The 21,530-nt window shown below is 32.2% G+C and overlaps 2 protein-coding genes, 1 long non-coding RNA gene and 1 pseudogene across 5 annotated transcripts; 1 reads left to right on the top strand and 3 right to left on the bottom strand.

Annotated features, from left to right (window-relative positions):
• Positions 1-574: 574 nt before the first annotated feature.
• LOC114369581 (light-harvesting complex-like protein OHP2, chloroplastic) lies at positions 575-2,963 on the bottom strand. The gene is made up of 2 exons (XM_028326816.1): positions 2,437-2,963; positions 575-836 (listed from the first exon to the last, which is right to left on the bottom strand). The coding sequence occupies exons 1-2, from the start codon at positions 2,841-2,843 to the stop codon at positions 722-724; spliced, it is 522 nt and encodes a 173-aa protein (XP_028182617.1). The 5' UTR covers positions 2,844-2,963; the 3' UTR covers positions 575-721.
• LOC114369582 lies at positions 836-2,363 on the top strand. The gene is made up of 2 exons (XR_003657663.1): positions 836-1,283; positions 1,565-2,363. It is a non-coding gene; the product is annotated as an uncharacterized LOC114369582 (long non-coding RNA).
• Positions 2,964-4,312: 1,349 nt separating the features above from the next.
• On the bottom strand, positions 4,313-10,363 carry LOC114372165 (annotated as a pseudogene). The gene is made up of 3 exons (XR_003658166.1): positions 10,226-10,363; positions 8,691-9,323; positions 4,313-4,818 (listed from the first exon to the last, which is right to left on the bottom strand). The product of XR_003658166.1 is annotated as an uncharacterized LOC114372165 (transcript).
• A 7,393-nt stretch (positions 10,364-17,756) lies between these two features.
• LOC114369406 lies at positions 17,757-20,164 on the bottom strand. Of its 2 annotated transcripts, none has more exons than XM_028326637.1 (3): positions 19,882-20,164; positions 19,608-19,688; positions 17,757-18,494 (listed from the first exon to the last, which is right to left on the bottom strand). In XM_028326637.1, exons 1-3 carry the CDS (start codon positions 20,137-20,139, stop codon positions 18,153-18,155), a joined length of 681 nt encoding a protein of 226 aa, XP_028182438.1. In that variant the 5' UTR covers positions 20,140-20,164; the 3' UTR covers positions 17,757-18,152. The 2 variants fall into 2 exon arrangements, with proteins under 2 accessions (XP_028182438.1, XP_028182439.1); XM_028326638.1 differs by having other exon boundaries at positions 17,757-18,491; positions 19,882-20,161.
• Positions 20,165-21,530: the final 1,366 nt, after the last annotated feature.

Here is a 21,530-nt window from a genome sequence, read left to right as displayed (position 1 = left end):
GACTCCGGACACCTAATCCAATGGTAATATTTTCAAACTTAATTAGTTGCAATTGCATGTTAAAATAATGCATAAGATGTTCTGCATTCAAAATACTATCATTTTACTACTTTTTGAGTCTCCCACAAGGTGTAATTATACTCTTTGGATAATCCATGCTCGGGCATGCAATGAGATTCGATTTGTGAAGAGACAATATTGCAGGTTTGGGTGGTATAACGAGGATCCTCAGGTTAGGGGAATAAATAATGCAGTTCCTATAAAGAATAGTTTATGCTTAAATTATGACTGACTATTACTCATTTCATTTGGTATCTGATGCTAAAAGCAATGCACTGATTTATTATTATTATTATTATTATTATTATTATTATTATTTTACCCAATGTATTGTGACTGAGAAACTAATCTCTCGAAGTATGAAGTTTCAATTAAGAGATTGATCTCTTCCGATATATATTTCTTCATACCCACAATCTTGACGGTCGAACTTCTGATCGCATACATAAGGCGTATGGTTAACCATATTTATAACATATTGGTGCTTAACCATATTTATAGCAAGACTTGTGCATAAAGGACAAGGAAAATCATGATATTATTGTTACTTCATTAATGTGAAGACAAAGATGCAAGCTTGGTTGCTATATATGAAGATGAAACGTTGTTTACGCTAGGAGTAGTTACATGAAACTATTGACAGTATATAATCTTATGGTATTCATTCCAAATCTACTATTCCAAAATTCGAGAGAAGGATCTTTACTTGATCAACAAAATCTGATCCCGTTGCATACTCTGTTAGCAATCCAACAGCAAAACCAAACATTGCCCATCTGTTGAAACAAAATTCCAGATTAAAAAGTCAAATAAAAAGGCAGAGCAGAACTAGCATAAATATGCACATATTCCATGAAAAAGCTAAGGTGTCATAAAAATGAATGCATATTATTAAACGCAATCAATCAAGTTAATTACTTGTTAATGCTAGGAATTTAATGTGTGTTTTTAGTTGTTTAGGTAAGCAAAAATACCAAGGGGAAGAAAGAAAGCATGGCCCAATGCCATAACAATGAATACTTGAAGTCAATGTATTGGAATAAGCATGGATTACCCTTTCGATACATAGCATCATGGCGCTGAAATCACGAAGCCATAGATGGCACTGGATGCACAATCCGGAAATAGCATTCTGACTACCTTGGAGGTGGAAGAAGGAGAATCTTTCATCATCCCTTTTCATCTCATGGAGTTTCTTCTTTTCCTTTTTCTTTGTTTCTAGGGTAATGATTTAATTTGGCTTTGATGATACTTTAACTTATTTTAATTGAGTTATTCTATGAACACCTTCCCTTGTTTGAGTTTCAATTGCTATGCTTAATGCTTGATCACCATTCAAATGTTGTTTGACTCATGTTTATGCTAGGAACAGTGAGATATGAGGATGTTTGTTGTATTTAGTACCATGAATGAAGTTAATCTAGGATAGATCAGCTTTGTTTGTGTGATCTTTGCTTGAATTCCATAACACTTCATGACCTTACTTTGTTAATTTGACCGACAGAGTTCAGGTAAAGTTCTTCACCAAAGGAATTTGGGGTTATAACTAATTAGGAAATTTGGCCTTCAACAAGGAAATTGGAAGTAAGATAACGAAAAAAGGGGCAAGCTTTACATGGACTCACACAATTTGATCAGGTTAAGTTATCCCTCTTGCAAGAGATAACGATGAAAGTGTCAACAAATACAGGTAATTCATACTTTTTACTTCTGTATGAACCCAAATGAAAATAATTTATATTTTCTTATTTACATTACAATCTAGTCCTCCATTGGTTACACTAATTTCTTCTTAGACTACTGAATTTTTGCAATCTGTTTCCCTTCCTTATTTTTTTAGCAATATCAGTAACAAAATCTACTATAACAGAGTAACAAATAATTGCTTATTTATCAAAAGCTCTCCCACAAAGTTGACAAAAACAAGCTTGCCATTCCAATTAATGGAAGAAAAGACCCAAAAAAATGGACCTAGAACTCCAAAATTGTTTGCAGACACCACAAAATGTGAGTTGTTCTTATTATCATTTTGATTTGCCTTCTCCTCCATCATAACTACAGAACTAAGATTATCATCACAATCAACGCTGCTATTGCTTTTGAAGCCTTGTCACAAAGAGGGGGAAAAGAAATGAATGTAACGAATTTGGAAGTACTATCTCTTGAAATCTGCTAGCCAATCGTCACAACACAGACAGATTTAAAGTTCAGCCACTATTTTGATCAACACCACACCACCACCAACATTCAACCAAATAGCAGCTCAAAATTAACTACCAAGACCAACATTTAAAAAAAAAAAAGGCAATTAACATAAACCCACATAAGAAAAACTCCAACTTTAAAAGGTCCCAAAAGAAAAATATGTTTTTTTACCTTCCATTGCTAATCTCATTTTTGCCAATGAATCCAAAGAAAGGACCCTGATTTGCATCTTCAAGCTTCTTCTGTTTGAAATACTCCTGAAGCTCCTTAGCCTTCTGCCTCTGAAACTCTAATGTAATGACATTATTATCATCCCCAGCAACAGGAGAAGCCTTCTGGGGCGGAACCTGAGAAGGAGGTGAAGGCTTCAGTGGCTGAGGGACACTACTTGATGGTTCTCTCACAGGAGGAGCCACTGGTCTTCTCAGAGGCCCTTCAGTCTGAGAGTTCCTTATAGAAACAGCAGCATAAGGCTTGGAAGAAGAAAATCTAAATGATGAAGTTGATGAAGATGTGCATGTTGGAGAGGAGGAACAAGCTGGGATTTTGATGCATGGGAATGAAGATGCCACAGACATTTTTTTTGTTGGATTGGTGATACAGATACTCAATCCTTTAGATTTTATTTTTGTTAGTTTTTGAATTTTTTTTATGCAATTAACTTTTTCAACAACAATTGGCGTTGTTTGAACCTTAAAGTTGGACATGTCTTATCAAAATCAGAGGGTGGGTTTGTGGACAAGGATTGGCCAAGTATCCACTGGAAGGTGGCTCCAGTTATGAGGAGAGATGCAAGGGCCGTAACTTGCACCATCAATGTCGTGTTTATATTTTATACCTCTCAAGTGAGTAAACGTCAACCATTGGATCTTGACTAGTGTTTTTGACTTGAGAGACTATGCGGTAGAGGAAGCGTAGAACTCTCATTTTATTTTTAATTCCTCTTTATATTCCCATCATTTATAAAAACAGAAAAGATTAAATTAATTGAGAATATTAAAATTTATAAATTATGTGTTTGATAAGACATTTCAATTTTTAGATGACAAGTTTATTATTGGTTGTATGATTATGACTTTAAACAGTATCCTTATATTTAAGTAAACAAGTTGGTTAAATTTCGTTTCCAAGATCATATTAGAATTAATTACCTATTACCTTTGTTTTGCTTTTCGGTCATTTTATCACAATATATCACTCTTGTTAATTATTTATATTTTTTGGTATAATTGCTTGCCCATTCGATGGGTCACTTGCTATATATGTTTCATATTCATGATAAATCATTAAAATAAATAATTTTAATTAATTAAACATATTCAAATAAGTTTGAGAATATTATTTTTAAAATAATTGCTTATTTTAAAAGATATTTTCAGGAAAAAAAATTAAATTAAACAATAGCAACCAAAGTATAAATTATATTATTTATATGGCACCAAAGTAAAATAATAAAATAACCTATGAAGTACTATAGAAAACTACTTTTTTAGTATTTCTTTAATCACCTTTCCGTGATAGTATTTGTAACTTGTCTCCTTTTACCAACCCAACCTTGTCTAATATTAACTTGCATAAATTTGCCCAAGGGTTTATTTTGAAGTTTAAATTAGAGAAAAAAAAAACTAAAATTAAATTTTAAAAACTGATTATTATTTTTAAAATTTGTAAGACTTACAACTACTCCAAAGAGGTCCTAAGCAATTTTACTTTTAACACCACCGAAAAGTAATAAAGCCGGCAAGAAAAATAGTACAAAAACGTTATTCCAAATTTAGGTTGAGATCCTCTCCATTTCTTTCGTTACTAAAGTTTTGAGAAAATAAATGAAATGCAAATGATACACATTAAATGGATAATATAATTTATTGTCTCAAAACTATAGAAATAGAAAAAAAGTGGAAAGAAAAAGAAATGGAAAGGAAAGAAATTTTCCTCCAAATCCAACCCCGAATGCAAGAAAACTGGTTCATCTTTTAGACATCATGAATGAACGTTAACTTTACCCGACAAAATCCCGAACAATCTTCAACAGCCTAAAAAGCAATTACACGAGCATGAGCCTTTCTTTATACTTTCAACAGATAAGCCTTAACAAATCCTAGTCTCATCACAAGTTTGTTACCAGGTTGGCACACTGATTTTTTCACAAAATCTTACACTTCTATTACCTTTTTTCAAGATAATGCCAGATCATAGAAAGAAAACTTTGTTAATCCTTATAAAAATAAGAACATAAAGTAGCATAAAAATGATGAATCAAAGGCAAAGAATTCACACATGACAAGAATTATACAAATTGATGAGGGGCAGAGGAGCAAAATTTAAAGCCGCAGCAAGCAATAACAGACACATCACTCAGGCAAGATGTTTGTGTATATATCTCCACAGAACTGAAACCTTTGCCTCTTTTGTCTCAAATCGAGTGATGGATGTTAGCAGTGAATGACCCGATGAACCTATCAACTTAATGAAACTCCAATTTACATAATCGCACAGGAACAAGTTCTGTCATTTCCACTATCAAATTCATCATCTGATCCATCCACTTCACTGCAGTTGAATGACAAATTGCATTGTATTGAATCAATTACAAGAAGGTAATAAAACATGTAAACAAAAAAAAAAATATATGACAAGGAAAAAAGGTTATAAACTTTCCTCCCAATCAACTCATCTTCAAAGAATTATAAAATGTAGCACAGCAGAATACATAAATTTAATGGTTGTGAACCTATCCAGATACTTGGAAGTATATTTGGGATCATGCTGCCGACCCCAAGGAGTCTCCATGTATTTAAAATAAAAAAATCACTCTTATTCACGTAAAGATGCTTGTTATTGTGAGAAATGGATAATAAATATTGACTCTATCTTACTATTTGAATAGTGAAAATTATAAGATAAGTGCACATGATTTTTTTAAATAATCATGTGATTACTAACTTTTGATCTTAATCACCCATATATGTTATAATCAAGATTTATTATTCTCACATTCTTAAAATGACAAGCGTCCCCCCCACCATCTCTCTCTCTCTCTCTCTCTCTATATATATATATATATATATATATTACAATATATAAATGTATTTTTTGCAATTTTGAATTTGTTAAAGGAGACCTGAATACCTTTATTATAATTATTACTATTTACAATTTCAAGGTCCCACAAGGACCTTCAAGGAATCAGGGATGGGAAAAAAATTAACCCTAAGTGGGAATCAGGATGGGGACAGAAGAACAATGAGGGGATAGGAATAGGAATAGGGAAATAATAGAGACGGGGATAGGGAGGTACTTCCCACCCTAGCTCCGAACGTGTGTCATCCCTACGGGGTACAAGACAGGTAATTGACAAACTAACTGTAGCATGGTCTCATTTATGATGTAGTACTATTTAATAAAGTTATAAACAGGAATATTGAACGAAATAGAGACATAATCTCAAGGTTTCATATCACTAGAACATGCTTTACGTGGCCCCTGCAGTTGCACGCAATTTTAAATAAGTCTTGATGATCCTGACATAAGTAGAAGCTGCCAAGATTTGCTGATGTGGCATAGTGAACAGCCACGTGTCCACATCAGCTAACTTTTTCCATGTCAACATCACAAGTGAGAACTCAATGTTTTCATCACTCAATTAAAATTAACTAAACGTCTAAACCTGCTAATTAGCTCCAACAACCAGAATACGTTCCTTTGCAAAGTTCCTTGTAAATTAGATCACTACCAAATCATCTCCTGAAACCATTTCACAGGGCCAGTAGAACAAGTCAGCTAGGGTATATCCACCATAGATGCATTATTCGCCATATCCAATAAACAAAAAATGTGATATCAAAGACCACCAGGTCCAGAAACAGATGCACTGGATTGGACCATTAGTCACCGAAGGACATAGACTTTCCAAAGTCTTAACACGCAATGAATTGCTGAACTGAAACCAATGAACCAAAAGATGACAAGAGCAAAAAAACAAGACCTTTGTCCTCACAGATGGAATTGCATTCTGCTGGACGTAGAATGGTAATGAAGGAAATTATGAGATGTTTACCAGGCAATAGCATTATAAATGTAGACTCTAGAGGATACTATTTTCTGGGTTGTGGACAGATTCCATCACCATAAAGGAAACAACAATGGTGCTGAAGGCAGCAAATCAGCTCTGAAAAAAATACATTTACCAGAATAGGACAAGTATTCAGCCAAAAAGCTTCAATATACAGAAGTTGCTAATATTGGATTTGAAATTTTGATTGTTTAGTGGAGTTGAAACAAGGGCCAATGAAGAGTTTCGCAGGAGAGGGAAAGAGAAGAATGAAAAAAAGAAGTTGATTCATATTATATCACAAATAAAATCATTGAAGATCATGAAAGTGATACGGCTCAATAAGATAAATAAATAACAAACATAAGAATATGGTGTAGGACCTTGTATAAGTAGGTGCATATACTCTTAGAAAAGAGCCAGCTGTGTTTAAAGATGATTGATAAGATCAAGCTCAGAACAGATCAACAATGGAGCAAGAAATTAAAATTAGCAGAAATTAATTGATCGCACCTCCAACAAAAAGTAAATTCAGGAATCTATTTTTGATACTTCCTGTGGACAAAAGAATAAATTTGATTATGATGGTATTAAAGACAATGGTAAGGCATCCTCTTATAAAAGGTCAAAAAGAAAAACCAAACAAAGTGGGGAAATCAAATCACCATAACAAATCCTTTGAATTTCCAAATCCACTTCAAATAGAGAAACCACATTACAATAGCCATTATCCAAAGACCATAGGAAAGCAAGTGCAGGAAATGCAAAAATTCCCTGAATATTTATCATGCCTCATCAATTCAAGACTCCAAAAAACTTCAATAAAGGTATGCTGATGGTTGCCACAGCACCGCCACTATTAACACCATCAAAAACCTCTAAAAATAGCTTAAAATAAAACAATCCAAGAGCCCATTTGTTTAAGCTTTAAAAAAGGGACTATGGGATACATCTTGTTTTAGAACATTTTTTCAGAAGCTATTATTTTTAGCTAATGAGAAAAGCAGTACAACAGATTTTTTGAAGTTTTTGCTTTTTCTTAAAAAGAAACTTACATGATTATTATAAAGTAATTTAAAACAGATCTTTTAATTAAAAAAATACACATTTAAAAAAAAAGCTCAAATAGATGGGGCCCAAATTTGCAAGACAAAGTTAAGTCATACCACCAGTATCATTAAAGCATACAAAGTGGCTAAACAATGCAAAAACAAATGGCTTTAGTTTTAGATTCAGTAAAGCAAGAGACACAACAAGGAGTTTTAGGCTATTCCTAATCTACAACAAATCTTTAGTACTATTCCAAGATTTCAGCAATCTAAAAAAGAAAGACTTCAAGGACATAGAAGCTGCCTTTAAGTTCAGAGAGAAAACTCACAAGAAGACACATTTACCTATTCGAGGTTTTAAGTTAAATTAACAAAATCAGTAAATTGTCATAAATGATGATTTTGTAGATTATCAGACAGAACCTGACCAGAAAAGAAGATCAGACTTCCAACCAAGGTTATCAATGGCAGAAGGCCAATATAAATAGGCCATTGCAGCCTATGACGCAGCCATAGGGAGCATCCCTTCACAAATTGCCTATGGCGGAGGGGTTGAAAAATGCCACAATGGTGGCACTATAACGGTTATTTAACAACATTGCTTCCAACTGATGTTGAAACTTGAAAGCTATAGCCTTATATAAAGCATCAAGAAAGATCATATCCTCCAGAGCACTAGACAATTCTAGGATTCCGTAGAACTAAAAGTTAGAACCCGTAACTTAGAACTCAACCATGTATCCTGACTTTTTTTCTAATCATATTTTAAGAAAATTGAGCTTTTCAATTTCTTACATCTTTTCCCCTTGATTATTTAGGGTGTGCCTGGCAAGGCAAGAATGAAAGGCATAAATGACATTCTTTCAACACAAAGTGTATTTGAATGTATCAAACATTTTCATTCAATAATAACCAAGCACAGACTATCAGCTTACCCTTCAAGATACCATTTGGACCTAACAGAATTTGGAATGAATAAATGTAAAACACCTTAGGCTTGGAGAAACCATAGACACTCAATCTCTAATCAGAATTCAGTTCAAAACTTCATTTTGCAAAAATGAAAACCTATTTCATTCAACTCAGACTCAAGCAAATATGCTAAAAGTTTCATACATTATTTATCACAATAAAGATGGGGGAAAACAAAAAAGGCCATCCAAGCATATCTGATTCACTTGTATCAATCACACAATATTAAGAATCAGGAGCTCCCAGTGATAAAATCTGATAAAGAAGACAGTTAAAATTTTGCAATCAAACAAAATAAAAAGATTCCTCCTTTCATAATAGCTGATACAGAAGATAAACTATTCAAATACCTGGGCTCAAATTCTCGAATTTCCACAAGCTCACTACCACAATTATCTGTCCACTGCACTTTCCTTCTTTCGGGTTGACCTCCAGGAGTACAAATCCCCTGTCCACTTGATGCTTCATGTTCATTAGCAACCTCAACAGGAACGGATTTTCTATTTTGTGGCTTCTTTATGCTACTTTTTAGTGTAGCCTTTCTGTTATCACTTTCATCATCTACATGTGCAGAAGGATCCTTTCCCTTGTTGGAAACCAGTGGCCCTGGTGAGACATCATGTTGTTGAGCAGGGCCCACTTTAAGAGGAGACGGAGTATCAAGTCCTGCGGAAGTGCGACCAAAGCAAACAAAGGAGGCACAGCCGCGGGAGAGGCGATTCTTTGTGGAAGCCAGCTGGAGCTCAGGGTCAGATTCTTGGTCTACCAACTGATACTGGTTCCACGGCGCTACTCTCATGGGTTTATCCTCATTCCTCTGACCCAAGAGGAGAAGGCTCAGGCCCTTAGTATACCCTGAAGCCGAAGCAGAGAAGAATCCTCCTCCTTCTACTGCCAATAACATCAGTTCTGCTCATCGGCACACCATAAAATACTTTCTATATATGGCTCCCTTCTCTCGGAAGAACCAAAGTAACAACAGCCTTTAAACCAAAAGTAATCAGAGATCAGAATGATATTCCGTAGCTTCAAATTTTTCATCTCATATCTTCTTTAACATTTTTAACAATACTTTCCATTGCACTTATTCCTTTCATCTATGAAAAGATAAAATATGCTCGGTTGAGCAAACTCAATGCTGATAAGATAAGAAAAGCACATTTCATATCAAAAACACAGATTTCAAAAACCTTAAGAGTTAGGACTTAGGACAAGGACAAACTCAGAACTAAAACCACTTTAAACCTTCCTCATCAAGTCACAAGATGCTCAAAACGTGGTGAATCTGCTGTTCAAATTAAAAATAAAAAAATAAAACCCACGCAGCAAAAATTGCCAGAAAATAATTGAATTACGTTTTTTTAGCTAAAATCATCAAACTAGTTGTACAGAAAAAAAAAAGAAAAAAAAAAGAAGCTCGAGATAGAAACATAACTCACTGTATCAATACTCCCAACCATCTTATATAAACCGTCATGTATATTTTATTACCAACCTAATGAACATGCATATGACACACATTGATAATCAATTTCTGTTTATTCAACACCGAGAGAGAAAAAAAAGTAAGTAAGATCTCTGTTTCAATGCAATCACTCCGAATACACATGTTAGGGAGCAATTTCTCAAACACAATTTAAACTCCGAGAAAACAAATTAAATTGCAAAAACAAAAATAGGAAGAAAAAAAAATAAAACAAAGCTTCTGAGTTACTTGCAAATGCACGAGAAAAGAAAATCAGAAACACCGAGCCCTGAACACAGTGAAATCACACTCAAATTGAACAACGCAAAGCGAGATTTCGAAGTGTCGGTTTTCGCTCACTCGTTCGGGGAACAAAACGGTAAATCGTAGATCGAAGAAGAAGGAGCGAGTTTATAGTACCAAAACGGTGGCGGAGAATCAAAACTGAAAGTCGCCGGCGCGTGGATCAACGGCAACGATTGGTAGCATCTGGAAGAAAAACTCGCGAGAAATTGAACTGAACGACGAATAAGAAGGGGAAAAAAACGGTAATGTATATTTTTTTTCTTCTGGTTCCAATTATTTAAAAGGAGGATAGGATAGTGACCCACACGGCGCATGATAGCGACGTGACCCCATTCTTCAATGTGCGCAATGGCATGCTATGTTTTTTATTTATTAATTTTATTTGTCTAACATAAATTTTAATTTTTAGCTGTCGTTATTTATTTCTTTGGTAGTTCAAGAGCGGTTAAGTTTAATTGCTTGCTTATTATCCTTTCTTTCTTGAGAAAAAAATATTGTGACAAGAAATCTACAATGGATGATGTCTTTTAAGTAGTTGAACAAGAAATCTAATGTTTTAGTAAAGAATAATAAATTAGTTTCATTATGGTGTTTGAAAAATTCTAGAAAAAAAAACTCTTTCGAGACTCAAATAAAAACATGAATACCTAACTTTTCACTAATTAATAATAATAGTTAAGTTTATTTAATTTTGTTAGTTTTATACAAAAAAAAACATATTTTTAAATTACCGTTAATTATAATAATTGGAGAATGTGTATATTTGAATTAATTAGAGAGCATTTTTAGAATAATAATATTAAATAAAATAAAATTAGTTGATAATTTGTTTATTTATGAAATAATGTAATAAGACTTCCTTTTAACTCTTTATGTTTTTTGTGTGATGAATTTTAAGTGAAGATAAAACGTCAACTAAAATGTTAGACACGATAAAATTGAAATGTGAAAATTGATGCCTGTAACTTTTTGATAACGAAAGAGGGGTCAACCTGAAAAAAGATGTCCTTCTTCCTGAATTAGGATAAGTCAATATATGTTTGCTAAAGAGAACTCCAGTGAACAAGTTGTATTGGATACAAAGCGTCTCCCTAAGTACACCATAAACTCCAGTGAACTCCAGTGAACACTTTCTGTTATTCAATGTCACAAAAGTATGTTGAACCAATTATTGCAACAGATGAAGTGAAATTGTTTTTAAAGTTTAAGTGAGATTATTCGAATAGATATAATATAACGAGCATAAATGTAGACATTATGTGTAATATAGAAGGTAATTCATATAACTGGATCACTTACTTTTTTAATCATATAGGAAAAAAGGATATTTTATAACATATATATATGATGTTGAACCAATTGAATTAGGTCTATTTAGTTATCATTTAATTTGAATTCCAACCATCAAAACCTTTCTAAATTGCTTTTGACTTTGGACCCAATTTCTCAACAAATGTTAGCTTCTAAAACGGTGCACAAGAGTGTTATTTGAATGATAAGCAGTGGTAGGATTCCTTGGAGAATATTTTTCTAATTTTTGTACATTTGTTCCAAACCAATGCAATCTATTGGCACTTGCAAGCAGGCTAACAAAATGTTCGTGGCACACTCACTGATCCTAAATTGTGAGGCGAGCAGTGGAATATATTCTGAAAAGCAAAGGTCCAAATTTGGCATTCTGAAATGAAAAGCAAGGGTCTAAAATTATCGCTTACGACGTTGTGATCAATAGACTTTGGCCTCGTTAACAGCATCCTCCTTCCTCGCCATGCCATGAGCACACACTTCCATGAGAGTTTTCACTCCACGAGGAGATCTCGGCAGAAAACATATATGGTTGCCAATTTTCATGCAATACAACTTACTACACAAGACACCAAAATATAGTTTTCCATTCCCATTCATACTTCAATGTCTATATGATGGGTTTAAATTATCATAACACCCAAATCACACTTACTAATATATACATATTGCATATGAGGAAAATCAAGAGTGTCTATATCAATTCATCTAAAGATTCATAGTGATCTGATGAAGAGAGAAATCAGAATTTTTGTACGAAAATAATTCAATTGCCTACCATAGTACCATCTGGATAGCTAGGGACTTTAGTGTTTAATTTGTTAAAATGTTTAATGACTGGTTTGTTTAAATTTTAAAAAACAAAATTAAAATAATTTTTTTTAAAGAAATTAATAAGCAAGTAGGATTTATTTACCAAAATAAGTAAAAATGGTTTTTTGAAGTAAAACTATTTTAGCCAGACACTAAAAAAAATATTTCTTTCAAAAAATAAATTTAAACAAACTCAACAAATATAAGAGAGTTTTCTAATTCACCGTAAGATGATAAGCACTTCTAAGCAGGGCGAAAATATAGACCAAATTGTCCGATTGGAATCTATGACTAATTTATATTAGACCGAGTTAGACTTTTTTTTAAAAAAAATTATGCTGAGATTTTATAAAAACCTAGTTAGTTAAACAGGTTAGATTTTAGGTAATTCAAAAAATCTTTTAGATCTAATAGACCAATCTATATAAGTAAGTATAAATATTAATTTTTTGTTTGTATTATCATTATATTAATTTTTATAATGTGTACAATCATATATTTATTTATCTTTTTATATATTAAGCATATTATAAAATTCAAGTTTATTAGCTTACTAAAGGATAAATTTAAAGAAATCATTGGAGTAAGACGTCATTCTCTTCCCGTAAATTTTAGTAAGCCCAATGAAAACGTTTTTAGAAAACATTATTGAACACGGCTATTTTTAGGAGTTTTTCTTAATATTTTAATACTTTTAATATATTATTTTATCTTTATTTCTAAATTAAATTTTACTACTTTTAAATAAATAATCAATAACTAAAAATTACATTGTATTATAATATAATTTACTTATCATAAAGCTAAAATATAATTAATTATGACATAAATTAATTATCAGACCTTAAAAGTTAGTTTTACTGTTTTTATATAAACTTTTTAAAACAAAAAAGAAGGTAAAAAAAATTCAAACTAAATATTAATTACTGCTTATCATTGTAAACACTGAAAGCAAGGTTAATTCCTTGAAAACATTTAATTTTAAAAATAAATAAAAAACAACGTGTGCCTTTTGTTTAGGAAAGAACGATGTGTGCCTTAGAGTGAAACATTCTTGTCCTGAAAAAAATTGAAGAAAAGAAAATAAACATTCTTTCAAGTTCATGAAATAAAATAAATTAGTTTCTAGTTCATTGTCTACCTCTAATTAATAAGGTACTGTACTAACAACTAAATTGAATGAGTTTATTGATGGGCCACTAGACCACGTAACGTTAGCCTTCAATGTTTAATTAAGTTCCTGAGCTCCTTGTTGATTGGGTGTTGACTATGTAGAAAGTGTTATTAGAATATGAAAATTAAAATATTTTAAAAGGCCATGTCTAAATAAATAAATATGATCCACAGTCTCCAATATAATGGTGTTACTGAATTTGAGAAATACTCAAATATGAAGTTTTCGTGAAATGTGATTATATATATAGATTTCCAGTATAATGATTTTAAGAAGAAAAAAAATAGTAACTTGCATATTTGAAACTATTTTTTTCTTTGGTTTATACATGAAAAATTTTATTTTCGATCTTATATAATATATATTCACAAACTAATAGTTTACCATTTGCTGAAGTAATAACCACCTTAAACGATTCCTAGTGAAGGCAATTTCTGTCTTTTGATCTATAAGCTGCAATTTTTTGTTGCAGACATGTTAGATGGTTTTTTTTTATTTTTTTTGTTCGTGGGAACTGAGGTACTAGGTTGAAGAGATGCCCCTAATCCAACGTGGTGTATTGGCCTTCACCCTTCAGTGTCTTAACTATCTTGCGTTTAATAAAAGTCTCAGATTTTAAATAAAATAAAATAAAATCTTGAATGTTTGCTAAGTTGGTGAGCATTTGTCCTACTTGACACTAGGAATTAATCAATTCAACAAATATCTAATACCATTTAATTTATTAAATGACAGGGATTAATTTGTAGAAAAATAAAGCAAGTAACAATCCTAATTAAACAAAGTAGCAGTCTTTGTGATTGTGAAACAGTTACAATAAACACCAATAGCCTAAATCGGTACTCTTTCATTTTTTTTTTTCCAAACATGTTTTATAGTTGGAAATAATTGAGTTTTTTTTTTTTGGTGGAATAATGGAAATAAGTGAGTTGAGTTAAATCTGTTTTACCTTACCGTAATAAAAATTTATTCAATTTTTTTTAACTAAGTTTAGTTCAAATTAAGTTTACGAATTACTTGAATTAAATGTTAAAAAAAATGGTTTGAAGTTGACGAACAGATTTTCAAACATGCTCTAAAAATTACCGTGGTTTTCAATCCCACTGGCTGATAGTAACTTGTATGTTCGAGTCCTAGCAATAGCATACTTACGTTTTTAGTAATGCGAACTTATCAACTAAAAATGCCATGGTTCCCTAGGATCAAAATGCAAGTTCTAAATTATGTATCTAATCAAAGTGGAAATGCGAAAAATCACCATCGATAACTTCATTTTAGAAGTAAGTTCAGCCATCCGAAACAATTATAAATATGCATCGATTCAAGTTTGTAGCAACACTATAATTTTTTGTTGAATCAAGTTTATTGTAATACACTACTCCATTACTAAAAAAATCATATCGCGTGAAGCGTGAAACATGAAAGTTCCAACGTGAATTCCCTTTTTATGCATCCCCGTAATGATTGTGAAAGCATAACTGAAGCCCACTACCCTGTTGCATGCATGATTGAGTGGTCAAAAGCTAATACGGTACCGTTCATTTGCTTTCAAATAAATATTACTACTATAACATCAATAAATATTGGATTTGGGGTCAAGTTAATGTTGTTCAAGAGATAGCAGGAATCAATTAGAGGCAATGACCCCTTTAATTGGAAAGAAGTCGATGCAAATTGCAAGGTTAAGAAGGAACAAGGAAGTGGCAATTGAGAATTAATAAGTATTAACAATCACCATCTTGAGACCATTGATTTGTTCCGACTCTTCGAATCTGAATTCCAAAGCCTTACTGGTAGGTAATGATTGGACTGAGGTTTAAATTTATGACCTCATCTATATTTCTTTCACCATTGAATCAATTCTATTGGTTTTACTTTATTGGTAGGTTAATATAATATATATAATCATTAAATATTTAAGGCAAAATCGGGAAAAAAAATTTGTCTTCAGAGGACATCATTATCCAAATTTTTTATCTTCTCTGTTATTTTTCTCTTAATCCCAACCCTATCATTTGAATTAGTGTGTAATATTGACATTGAAATAATGAAACGCAATTTAGACTCCAGTAAGACTTTGCTTTTAAAAAACCGAATTCTCCAACATGAAAATTTGTGTAACTGGATCATTTTAATGTGAAAACTTTTAGTATTGCAAATTCTGAACATATGAATTATGAAATAATTTCAAAGCAGTTTACTTTTTTGATGCAGTAAATAAATACTTAAAGTAGGATTGTTCAGAATTTGCAATACTTTGAACATATGCAGTTTACATTTTTGATGCAGTAAATAATTTCAAAGGCTTAAAGTGTTATATTAAAGTTTATGTAATAAAAAAATGATACACAGAAGCATATCGATAATTTGTATATTAGATCTTGATCACCTGTCATAAATAAATATCATATAACATGATTTGGGATTTAAAAGCACAAGTGAAATGGACTAGCATTCATAATCTAATGTAACACATACATCATATAACCTCATCACCTCGCAGAGACTCTAACCATAGTATATATATTTATGAAATCATGATCACATGTTATTTTTTTGAGACTTAATTAATACTAAATGACGTCATTTGAAAGTGTCAATGACAGAAAGCCATCGTATTAGGCTGCTCTACCTACCATCATCTCGATCGCTACTCTGCATATATGACTGCTTCAATGTTAGTTTCTATACTATCTTAATTAATTTCTACACCGCCGGATGCTTAAGCTTAAACCAAAATCTATATCACCTGCAAGTAGCTATCTAGTAACCATTTTTTATAAAGAAAAGTTATCTACTAAAATTTGTCATTTATTAACAAACAAAACCTGTGAAAACGTACATTAAGATTATTTTCATGAGGATAATTTTTTAATAAAAGACAATCTACTAACAAACAAAACATCATGTTGTATTATACTAATATTGAATGTCATTCAGCAAAAAAAATACTAATATTGGATGTGTTGATTGTATTCCAATTAGATTAAATAAATAAATAAGAAAAGGCAACACCCTTTGTATTCAATCTTTACTCCATCGACCCAGCTAAATGTGAAAGAAAGATAAGACAATTTTTGCGGGGGAAATACTGCATAAGTTGAATGTGAGTTTATTTTTTTTAAAAAAAATATAATGACAATTAAAAATTATCACTATATTAATTACATATGTAAGAATATTTTTTTAGAACAATATTATTTTGTGGGGATTGTTTACTGTCAATATTAAAATTATTGACGGTATGATCTCTAAACTGACAAAAGAACTATTTTAACTAATTTTTTTAAAAAATTAAACTTTTAAAAAATAAAATATCAAATTGCATTTAATTAAAAACATAAAATTAAAAACATAAAAGACTAGAATATAATTGTATAAATTGCACTATCAAGGAATTTAAGAAAATCAGCCGGAAGCAAAACAAGGACCACCAACTTTTTTTATTTTAAACATATTTTTCTCTAAAATTATTAATTACTTTTTTTATTTTTTCAGTAAATAAAATATAAGAATATTTAATTTTATCCGTCAAAATTACATTAAAGGACTAAAACTACATATAACAATATTAATATTTTATATTCAATAATTACATGTGTAAACATATCCACATACATATATATTTTAAATGTTAAAACTTTACATTGAAACTGAAAAAAGTAATAATCAATTTTTTTATATCAATATTAAAAATTTCAAGATAACTTCCTCGGTATGTAGTACAGGCAATAATACTTGTTCTACACATGGACACAATCTCAACCTTAAGCTTCAAGTGTTCTGATGCTAAGATGCCTTCCCAGCCAATGCCATCTTATAAACATAAACAGCACAAGCGATTTCATATCGTCCCTTCCAAGGCTCCAATTATAAACACCTTTCGTTACTTCTTTCTTTGCCCCTCCTTTTCCAATTCCATGCTTTAAAATTGTATATGTGCTTTAAGTGTAGACCCTTTTCTTTTTTCTTTTTTTTTTATATAGTTTCCTTGCAATGTTTTAGAAATATCAAGCTTTGACCAAGCGAATACAATAATGAATATTATCAACTAGGAGGAACTTTGTTAAATTCATCCTAAAAAAGCTGTATGAATTGCAGCTAAATAGGTGTCTTTATTCCCTCTCATAGGTTGAGTTTGGTAGGATGGAAAAAAAAAATAGAGAAGAAAATAAAGAAATATTTAAATTAAAATAGAATGATATAGGTGTGGAACTCACTAATTTTAAAAAAATTCTCTTCCTTTCCACCCTATTCTTCTATCCCAAACCCACCCTTAAAAATAATACAAAGCAAAGAACAGTGAACAATGAACAAGCTAAGGAATAACAATAGACATGAAAAGCAAAGGGATATACAAAAGATGCCTGAAGTTGTAAATTGCTGCATATAGAATTTTGCGAAAAGGACAGATTTACATGAGGAAACTTCAGATAGAAGCAATCCCTACATTGAAAAGGTTGTCTTTGAGAAAGAGGAGTGAGGAGACAATCAAGGTACAAATTTAAATGCCTTTAAACTATTTGAAAAAACTTTACAAAGAACATTTAACATCCAAGCGATCACTTGGATGACATACGCATTTTAACTAATTTAATAAGATAATAAAACTGGTTCCACACTGCTCTATTTGTTGTAGGATGCAACGAGCAAAACCAGATATGCCCTTCCATTGGTTATTCACTTCTTTTGCAGGTAATGTAGAGGGGTGATCAAACAAATATTAAGTAGATAAAACCTTGGACAGGACTAGTCTGCATGCATGTCCATGGCAGAATCATTGGAACTGAAAGCAGCAGAGTCGGTGCTCTGGTTTCCATTCCCCATGGAAAGACCACTTGGGTGGTTCCCTCCCTCACCAATTTGACGAACAGGGTTTGACAAAGCATTTGAAAACATAGAATTCTTTGATTGATTATCACAGTGCTCAGGTCTGAGCTCCTGCCCCACAATAGTTTGGCCAGAAAATCCTGTAGTTACTGGAAAACCTGCACCAGTAGTGACTTGCATTACCGGTTGTGACTGTTGTTGATGCAGTGGAGCTCTAGGGGACATGCATGGCTCCTCTCCACAGTAATCCAGCTCATTCTGCTAGCAGAAAACTCAACTTTCATACATGCACTTTGCAACCAATAACAACATAAACCAGTATTACATTGAACTATTGAAGTGCAAAGGCATCCAAATGTAGCCCAACACCTACTATGTTTTCAACCATTTTTTTCAGAACTTCAAGATATCTAACTAGCTACAAGTGCAACACAAGTTTCTGAGAAATAATTACTTAATAACTGCCAATCCAACAAATCTTTAAAATGGCATGAAAAAAAAATGTTTTATTATCTTTCCTATCCTTCCCAGCCACCCTTACAAGGATGTAATATACTTCAAGAAACAAGATAAATATCTAAATTAAACTGCCACAATAATATCCAAGTAACAAAATCATAATACTCGACATTTCAATTTGTAGGAAGTTGTTTATCCTACAAATCTTTAATATGGCATAAAGGAACACGTTCAGAAAAAAAATTTCCACCAGTCTCTGTTACAACTTACATATAGGCAAACAAAACAAACACTCACTTTATCAATTTCAGTTCATTAACAAAATCACCAATAAATTGAAGAAGAAAAAAACACTCTAATTAGGCATTCCACAGAGAACAGACAGAAGAAAGAATGATAAAAAAGATAAAACTGCAAGACTAACAGAGGACAGAAAGGAAAGCAATTTAGAAAAGGAGAAGGCCTGCATTAACCAGCCTACGGAAACAAAATACAACTGATCAATTAAGCATCAACACCAGAGAACAATTCTACCAAAAACGGTCAAGATAACAAGCCTAACACAATATTTTATAGATTATTTTCCTTGTACTTTTTTCTTTTCCATCAGCAGTATTGTTCACGAGTGTGGTATGGGCAAACAACAACAAAGCCTTATTCCACCACCAAGTGAGCTCGGATACATGGATTACACGACACCATTCAGCTCGGTTAAAAACAGGTCTGGGCAAAAATTGATCATTTTGTTATGCTTGGCTTAAAATCATCACAAAGAAACACATATGCACACCTTCTTGTCACTAACTTCCACAGCTATAAGTCCTCACCCTCTCTTTCTCTCCCTCTAATTTTGTTGCAATGTTCACCACACGATGATATAAAAAAACAGAGAATAACCAAAAGCATGAAACCAACCTGAATGTAGCTGAGTATATCAACAGTTGCAACTCTTGATCCACTCTCTTGTTGCCTCCAGACCCACTGATAGAGTTTTTCCTGAAATCAGACACACAGCTCACACCAATTAACCCTAAACACAAGGACTCCTGCCAGAGCTCAATTCCATTCATTCAAGAACAATTATTTAAAAAATAGTAATAATAATAATAGAAAGTTAATAGCTTTTTATTAATTTTAAGAATGATGAGGAGTCCAGGAAGTAGATGGAATGGAAAGGGGAATTGCATACAAGGGAGTGGCGTTCACCGGCTTGGAAGGAGAGTTTCTGGTGGTTCATGGAGAGAGTGTAGAGGTGAGAGAGGGAATTGGTGGCACTGGAGAAGGAAGAGTAGATGGTTCGATCCACCTCGTCGAGGCTTGTGGATATGGATTTTCTCTTCTTGGCCATGCCTCTGCGGTACCCAATGGGAAGAAGGGGCTTGTGGGTTTTATGTGGGAGAGGAGAGGGAAGGGTGTTGCGGTTTTCATCGGTTTCCACCCAAAACATTCGACTTGATGATGGATGGTAATAAAAAGCTTGTCCCTTGTTTTTATTTTAAAAAAATAAATTGAGATGAGTTGGGTGTCGGCACCCTCCTTTTTACTTGTACACCCCACTTTCATCTTCTATATTTGAATTTTTCCCACCCTCATTTCTTTATCAGTTTATCCCTTCTAACTAACCCTCACTGCCAATTTTTTCTCACCCCTTTAAAGGCAAACAGATCTACATCGTGATGGTCTCGTTGATTTGAAGAAAAAAGCATGAAAAGGACGGAGGTAACATCTTGCAACACTTGAATGACAGTTCTCAACTGTCCCCACCAATTCAGAAGGAAAAGCCTTCAGCAACTGTGATCCCACTCTGTGAGTCGGAGCAGAAAGAGAACTGTACGGGGGCGTAAATAGCAACTTCCATAAAGGCCCACTTCACGCTTTTAGACATACTTATAAACGGTCCACCAATAAAAAATTTAGTTAGATGTGGTGGCCATTGTTTTACTTTTTCAAGAATTTTTTTTTAATTTCTCTGATTTAAGGTGTGGTGGACTTGATAAGGTATGATAAAATAACTGTTTTTTATGTGGTAATTAATTGGTTTATGTGTCAATAAGATTATCATGCTCTAATTAATTAAATTATATTAAAAATTATACAAAAAATAGATAGTTAAATAATCATACGTTAATCCGAAAGGATTAACGCAATGATAAATAATTATACACTTATATTGTATGTCTTCCAATTTTACTATTTACTAATGAAGGTCTTACATTAGAGGGATATATTCAAACACTCTCAGTCATTACTGAACAACAAAATTAAAATTGATAAGACAATTTATAAATTGGTGAAAATAATATCATTTGTAGGGAATTTTATTTATGTATATACAAACTATGCATCATTCTTAAATTTTTTGAAAATTAACATACTTAGATTGTTATTTAAAAGTTTAAGGTTAGAAAACTCAAAAAGTTAAATGGTTATTAGTCATTACAAGTGAAAGAAATAATAAGGAAAAAAATAATATAGTTAATAGGAAAAATTAACATGTGGTATTATCAGAAATTTTTACAGGTTATGTACAGTGAATCAGTTATAGAATACAGAATTTTTCATTGCAATAAATGGAATTAAAAGATTTTTTTTATGTGAGCCGGTTAATTTTCTTATTAGTATTTTCTATTAGAAGCACCCTCATCAAGTTGATACCCATAAAAATAATCTCATCAAGTTACCATTACTAAATGTGAATTTTCTCTTCACAAAATGTGAACATTTCCTTAATGGAAATTAGATTTTTTATTCCAAAAAGATGAGGCACTTTCACTTGATAAATACAATTTAAAGTTAAATAATCTCTTGTTATAATTTAATAAATATCTTAGTCAACAG

The sequence above is a fragment of the Glycine soja genome, chromosome 10, assembly GCF_004193775.1.
Source record: "Glycine soja cultivar W05 chromosome 10, ASM419377v2, whole genome shotgun sequence".
NCBI lineage: Eukaryota > Viridiplantae > Streptophyta > Magnoliopsida > Fabales > Fabaceae > Glycine > Glycine soja.
The sequence above is the reverse complement of the archived record's forward strand: the minus strand, read 5'-3'. Positions and strand labels throughout refer to the sequence as shown.